Below are 7,110 nucleotides of genomic sequence, written 5' to 3'. Positions count from 1 at the left end.
CAGATAACAAGGTTATCAGCAATCAAAGGATTAAATAAACAATTTAGGCTTTTTATAGAGTTTATCATTGCTGCTGCGGCTAAGTCAGTGTTTCTGTAGGATTATTATTATTATATCATATATCACCGTGTCTCTACAGCTTGTGCACAGATAATAATAATCCCTGCATTTAATACAGCGCCTTATCCAGTCTTCGAGACGTCTCAAAGCGCTTCACAGGATATAATGTAAAGTAAATTGACTATATATTTTGTGAGCGAAGCACAACGGCCAATGCGCACAGCGGTGCCCCACAAACAGTTGTGGATTGAGAGGGGAGAGGGGGCTGAGGGGGAGGGGAGTGAGCCACAGTGAGGGGTGGAAGTGAGCCACAGTGGAGGGAGGCGCTGAGCCACAGTGAGGTGGGGGCTGAGCCAGGCTGGGAGCCGGGTGGGGGGGGAAGGCACACACAGTGCAGGGAAGGGCTGTGTTTAACCAAGACCTCAGTGCAGTTACAGACAAGACACACAGCACAAAGCCCACACCCATTGCTGAGAGATCCCAGATCAGACACTCTGTGTCCTGGCTCCCAGCTCCGCCAACCCCTCGTGGATGTGCTGAATGGCCTCCTTGTCTTGTTTCTCCTCGGCCTGTCTCAGCGCCTGCCCGTACACACGTTTGGCTCCAGTGTAGTCACCTGTACACACACCAACATAACAGCCTCAACACAGGTATCCGGCTCCGAGTGTTTAAGAACATAAGAATTTGGTGGCGAAAGAAGAACAAGGTCCAAAACACAAAATACTGCAGATGTTGGAATTCTGAAACAAAAACAGAAGTCCCTGGGAAGACTGACCTGCTGAGTGTTCCCAGCGACTTCTGTGTAAGAACAAGGTCCATCTACTTCGCCTTCCACCCACCTGGCAATCGCTTGACATGTCATGTCCCAAAGTATATACTGCATCCCCAGATATTTTCTAGCAGAAATCTATTTGTTCTGGAAAGAATTGACACTTTCTGCTTCCGGCATCCGTCTCCCTCGGGATGTGAAAGACGGGAGGGAGGGGGCAAGGCGGAGGGACTGAGGGAGAGTGTCCCAGGGTTTTGGAGCCCAGTGGCTGAAACCACGACCTTCGATGGTGGGGAGGAGGGTGCAAGGGGCAAGCGAGAGCTCGGTGCCAGTCGCGCGGGGAATGAGGAGGTTGGAGAGGTAGGGAGGTGCCAGGGCTGAATGGATTTGAACACGATCCATTCGGTGATGGGGAGCCAGTGGAGCCTGGGGCAGACCTGGTGAGATGTGGGTACGGAGGTTGGTCTGAGTCAGTACGTGGTTTTGAATGAGCTGATCTTGTGAATGGTGGAGCTGGGGAGACCGGCGAGAAGTGCGTTGGGAGTAATCCAATCGGGAGGTGACAAACGCATGTACAAGGGTTTCGGCTATATTACACTTCACCTCACTGAGCCAGTCAGGAGCCTTGGCGTCTTGTGTGAGCCTCAACTGTCCTTTCCACCCCACATCTGTGCCATGACCCGCTCTGTCTTCCCCACCTCCGCAACATCGCCCGGCTCCGCCACTGCCTCACTCCTCAGGACGCTGAAACCCTCATCCACGCATTCATCACATCTCGGCTGAACTACACCAACTCCCTGCAACCAAGGCGCGGATCAAAACCTTCCTCTTCGATCATGTGTTGGAGGGCGGGGGGGCTGTGTGTTTGGGGGGGCTGTGTGTTTGGGGGGGCTGTGTGTTGGAGGAGGGCTGTGTGTTCAAGGGGGGTGCTGTGCATTGGGGGCTGTGATGCGGGGGGTACTGTGTTGGGGTTGGGCTGTGTGTTGGGGTTGGGGCTGTGTGTTGGGGTTGGGGCTGTGTATTGGGGTTGGGGCTGTGTGGGGGGGGGGACTGTGTGTTGAGGGGTGGGCTGTGTGTTGGGGGTTGGGGGCTGTGTGTTGGGGGTGGGGCTGTGTGTTGGGGTTGGGGGTTGTGTGTTGGGGTTGGGGCTGTGTGTTGGGGGGGGGGGTTGGGGCTGTGTGTTGGGGGTGGGGGCTGTGTGTTGGGGGGGGCTGTGTGTTGAGGGGTGGGAGCTGTGAGTTGGGGGGCTGTGTGTTGTTGGGGGGCTGTGTGTTGGGGGGGTTGTGTGATGGGGAGAGGCTGAGGGGGTGGGTTAGTACCTCTGTGCAGCAGGATGCCGGCCAGGTTGTTGAGTAGGATGTGCTCGTGTGGGTGCTCAGTCTCTCTGGCCAGTTGCAGGGCGGTGCTCACACACTGGAACGCCAGCTCCTGCTGCCCCGTCATGTCCAGCACAGCAGCCAGGTCATTCATCAGCAGCACCGTCTGCCACACACAGCGCCAGTGTCAGTGTCCCTGAGGCGCGCTCACACGTGCGTACACTGACAAACACACTGACGAAAACATACACAAACAAACTCACACAGCCCTGGACCCAGGTCGCTGGGGTGAGGTGGGGTTGGGAGAGGATGTGGTTTGGGGATGGAGTGAGGTGGGGGTGGGGTAGGTTGGGGGTTGTGGTGGGAGGGGGTGTGGGGTTGGGGTGCGAGGTGGGGAGTGGTTGTGAGGGTAAGGTGGGGTTGGGAGAGGGTGTGGGGCTGAGGTGGGGTTGGGAGGGCGTGTGGGGCTGAGATGGGGTTGGGAGGGGGTGTGGGGCTGAGGTGGGGTTGGGAGGGGATGTGGGGCTGAGATGGGGTTGGGAGGGCATGTGGTGTGGGGATGGGTGAGGTGAGGGATGAGTGGTCGGGGGTCGGTTGGGGGTTGCAGTGGGAGGGGATGTGGGGTTGGGTTGGGGGTTGAGGTGGGGTGTACCTGGGGGTGTCGCTCGCCCTGCACGGCCTGGGAGATGGCTAGCGCTCTCTCATACATGCTCTGTGCCAACTTCAGCTGCTGTTTGTCAATCAAGTAACGAGCGAAGGAATCCAGACACAATCCCAACAGCAATTGTGTGTCCACAACCACCTCAGCTACAGAGAGACAGAGGGAGAGAGAACATCCAACTCAGCTACAGAGAGACTGTAAGACGTAGGAGTAGACCATTTGGCCACTCGAGCCTGCCCCGCCATTTAATAAGATCATGGCTGATCTTCTAACCTAATTCCATTTACCCGCTCTATCCCCATGTCCCTTAACCCTAGAGAGAGCGTGAGGGAGTGAGAGCGTGTATGAGAGAGAGGGAGAAAGAACATGGGAGAGAGACACAGAGAGGGACAGAATGTTACCACACACACTAACCTGGCAGTGGCTCTGATGCCTGTTTGTGTAGCTTCTCCTCCAGAGTGTCGATGCACCACCTATAGCCCTGAGTAGCCAGCTCGTGCCTGTGGGACCTACAGTGTTATCCTCACACCCACATCCCCTCCCTGCCCCCCAACCCCTCCAACCCTCACACCCAGACCCGTCCCTGGTCCCCAACCTCCCACCTCAAACCCAGAATACCTCCGTGCCCCCCAACACCTCACCCTCACACCCAGACCCACTCCATGCCCCCCAACACCTCACACCCTCCACGTCCCTCAAACCTCCACCCCCACCGAGACTCGATCCCTGCCCGCCAACCCTCTCCCACCGAGATCCTCCCCACCCTCTGCCCTGCCCCTGATACTGTCCCCACCAATTCCCCTTTGAGGCACCCCCCCACCCACAGTGCCAAGACCCCCCCTCCCCCACTCACTGTTTCTGGGTGGCGTAGATACTGGCCAGCTTCAGTGACATCTCAACCAGCGCATTATCATCCTGTATATCACACACACACATCTCGTTACCCCATCGTTATCCCCCCAGCTCGTCACCCTACTCCCCCCTCGTTGCTCCCGTCCCCCACTTGCATTATAATAATCCTTGCATTTGTTATAGCACTTTATCATGTCTTCAAGACGTCTCAAAATGCTTCAAAGAATATACTCTAAAAGTTAATTGACTATTTTTTGTGGGCAAAACGCAGTAGCCAATTGGCACAACAGCGTCCCACACACAGTTGTGGATTAAGTGACCAAATTAAATTATTGTAAATGGGATTTTTGGGGGGAGGGATTATATCCCCCAGGAAAGCGATCCGCCAATTGACTAACAAGTGGGCTCCTACTTACTGCTCAGTAAACAGAGGCATGTGGAGTAAGGAAACTTGCCTAAGTTTTCACCTTGCCTGGGAATCAAACCCAGGTCCTCTCACGTGTGAGGCGAGTGCACTAACCACTATGGTACAGGACTCAGGCATTAGCCCCACTTCCCCGCTCGTTCCCCCCCTCGTTAACCCCCATCCCACCATCCCCGAGCGGGGAGAGAGACACTCACCAGCTGACTCCAGATCCCACCAGTGATGTCATGGCGGCTTTGAAGAGTTTCTCTGCCTGAGAGACAAGACTCAGAACATGTGTGATACAACCTCTCACCCCACAACCCACCCTTCCCTCCCCCCCCCCCCAAACACACGCGCACACACACTATTGTGTACTCACGTTCTGCAGGTTTCCCCGGATGTAGGACAGGTTTGCCATCTATGAGATGAAAGAGAAAGGTTTGGGGCAGTAGCATCGGCAACCCCAAATACCCATGGCATGGGAAAGTGCTGAACTGGATGTAGATGAGGGTGATTGTGTAGGTGGGTGGGGTGAGGGTGGGTGGGATGCCTTGAACTAGATGTAGGTGTAGCTGATGGCCTGGGTGATGTGGGGTGGGTGACGGTGGGTTTGGGGTGTGGGTGGAAATGTGGGTGATCTGGGGTGGGGATGGCTGACCTGGATGTAGATGTAGCTAATGGCCTGGGTGTTGTGGGCCTCCTGTGCGAGGTGCAGAGCTTGGTGTAGGAAGAGGTCGGCTTCCGCTACGTCTCCCTTCATGGTACTGAGCTGTAAGAGAGACAGAGAGAGGCAGTGTTTAATCCAGAGAGATGGGGTTTAATACAGAGGTAAGGTTTAATCTAGAGAGGTGGAGTTTAATGGAGAGGCGGGGATTGATAGAGGCGGAGATTACACAGAGGCAGGATTTAATACAGCAGCGGAGTTTAATACAGAGAGATGGGGTTTAATAATAATAATCCTTGCATTTTGATATCGCGCTTTTCATGTCTTCTCGACGTCTCAAAGCACTTCACAGAATATACTGTAAAGTGAATTGACTATATATTTGTGGGCGAAACGTGGCAGACAATTGCACACAGCAGTGTCCCCACAAACAGTCGTGGATTGAGTGATTTTTTTTCTTGAGGGATTATTATCAGACTTGTAGAATAAGGAAAGTTGGCCAAGGTTTCGCCCTGCTGGGAATCGAACCCAGGTGTCTCACTTGCAAGGCTGGTGCTCTAACCACTGAGCTACAGGACTCCATGAGTCCTGTTTAATACAGAGAGGTGGGAATTGATACAGAGGTGGGGATTAATACATAGGCGGGGTTTAATACAGCGTGGCAGGGTTTAAAAGAGAGGTGGGATTTAATACAGGGAGGTGGGGTTTAATAGAGACGTACCCCCCTTCCCGGCCCCTCACACTGCGGCTGGTGATGGAGACGAGGCTGTGGGCACAAACCTTGGCTTTTTTAATAAGAAACACAATCCTGTCCTCGGGATTCTCCTCCTCCATCTGCAGTTTAGCAGCAGCTGCAAACACTGCAACAAGGGATCCAACATGATTCTCACTGCCTACAGGACCCCCCCCCCACACACACACCAGATACTAACAACAACAACAAATAACATTTACACAACGGCCTTTCACGTCGGGAGGATGTCCCAAGGCACTGGGCAATCAGGGATTTGGACCTGAGCTGTGGGTTGGGATCGGGGGGAGGAGGGCGGAGAGGGTAGGAGTAGGAGGGTGGCCAAGGGCGTGGTCAAAGAGGAAGGTCTTGAGCCGGGCCTTTAAGGAGGCGAGGGAGGGAGCCAGGCAAAGGAAATGTGGGATGGAGTTCCAAAGGATGTGGGTACTTCACAGGACTCACAGTAAAGTGTAGTGACTGTATGTTTTATAGATGAACGTAGCAGCCAATTTGGGTACCAAACATCCCACAAACAGCCGTGAGGTGAGTGAGTGACTGTATCCGGGGATTGTCGGCCCGGACACCGGGAGAGAGAGAGAGAGAGAAAGTCCCTTCTCTTAACGTCCGCCTGAACAGAGCACAGACGGGGAGTGAGGTTTAACGTCTCATCTGAAGGACGGGGTCTCTGACCCCCCCCCCTCCCCCCCCCCCCCCGGCGCTGGGCTGGAGCCTCAGCCTGGACTGTGAGCTCAGACCCCCCCCGACGTGTGGGGCTCGAACCCACCGCCCCCCGACCCCGCGGCGGGAGTGAGGGCCGTTTGTTGGATCTTTTTGTCCAGTCGGGGGTCACGGACACGGACGCAGACCCGTCACCCGACCGTGTCCCCACCCGCACACACAAACCCCTCAGACAAGAGTGCGGTCACTCCACTCTACAGTGTATCCTGTGAAGCGCTTTGCGACGTCTGGAAGCCGTGATGAGGCGCTGTATGAAAGGCCGCGGGGGGGGGGGGGGGTTTGTGTTGTTGTTGTTGTTGAGGGCCGATGCTCCTGATGCTAATATATTACTGTGGGCTAATGCTGCTCTTACCCAGGGCGAGCGCGGGGGCGGCCACGGGGCGGGAGCGGCGGGAGCGGGGACCCTGGCCCGCGAGCCGCTGACTGGCCGGGGCCGGGCCCAGTCCCGGGGCCGCCCGGGCCAACGGCAGCGGGAGGTGGAGGCGGCGGGAACCGCGGCTCCGGAGGCTGAGGCTCAGGAGACACCGCATCGCCCGCATCACGTGATGAGGGCCGCGCAAGCGTGCGTGGGAGTGTGTGCGTCACACACAAGGGGGTGCGTACGTCACACAGACCTGTGCACCTGTCACACACACACACACACCACATTACTGTTAATGACGCTCGCGGTTGCTGTCGCGCGCTGTGGAGCTGAGGCTGAGCGAGGTCACGTGCGGCGCACTCTCAGCTCTGCGGTTCTGAACGGCGTTGACGTCAGCGCGCAACGTAACACATGAAGGCGTCGTGGCGTGCAGACTACATCTCCCAGAGTGCAGCGCGGCAGCCTGTGGTCATCTGTTCCCCCCCTCCCTCCCAACCACCGGCACCACTCACACCCAGGTCAGCCATCAACGCAACACAAAATAAACAGCTGC

General features: G+C 56.1%; 1 protein-coding gene across 1 annotated transcript; it reads right to left on the bottom strand.

Annotated features, from left to right (window-relative positions):
* Window positions 1-30: 30 nt before the first annotated feature.
* Window positions 31-5,588, bottom strand: ttc19 (tetratricopeptide repeat domain 19). Its single transcript, XM_042331968.1, has 9 exons — window positions 5,509-5,588; window positions 4,723-4,833; window positions 4,444-4,482; window positions 4,288-4,335; window positions 3,660-3,721; window positions 3,221-3,306; window positions 2,798-2,952; window positions 2,149-2,311; window positions 31-676 (listed from the first exon to the last, which is right to left on the bottom strand). The coding sequence occupies exons 1-9, from the start codon at window positions 5,560-5,562 to the stop codon at window positions 546-548; spliced, it is 849 nt and encodes a 282-aa protein (XP_042187902.1). The 5' UTR covers window positions 5,563-5,588; the 3' UTR covers window positions 31-545.
* Window positions 5,589-7,110: the final 1,522 nt, after the last annotated feature.

The sequence above is a fragment of the Callorhinchus milii genome, unplaced genomic scaffold (genome assembly GCF_018977255.1).
Source record: "Callorhinchus milii isolate IMCB2004 unplaced genomic scaffold, IMCB_Cmil_1.0 Scaffold2, whole genome shotgun sequence".
Taxonomy (NCBI): Eukaryota; Metazoa; Chordata; class Chondrichthyes; order Chimaeriformes; family Callorhinchidae; genus Callorhinchus; species Callorhinchus milii.
The sequence above is the reverse complement of the archived record's forward strand: the minus strand, read 5'-3'. Positions and strand labels throughout refer to the sequence as shown.

Excerpts from the sequence above, each read along its gene's own strand:
- ttc19 (XM_042331968.1), bottom strand. The coding sequence starts at position 5,562 with ATGGAGGAGGAGAATCCCGAGGACAGGATTGTGTTTCTTATTAAAAAA. Across the intron at positions 4,834-5,508 it reads TTCTTATTAAAAAAGCCAAG|CTCAGTACCATGAAGGGAGA; the intron begins GTTTGTGCCCAC and ends TCTCTCTTACAG. Across the intron at positions 677-2,148 it reads CGGCATCCTGCTGCACAGAG|GTGACTACACTGGAGCCAAA; the intron begins GTACTAACCCAC and ends GTGTGTGTACAG.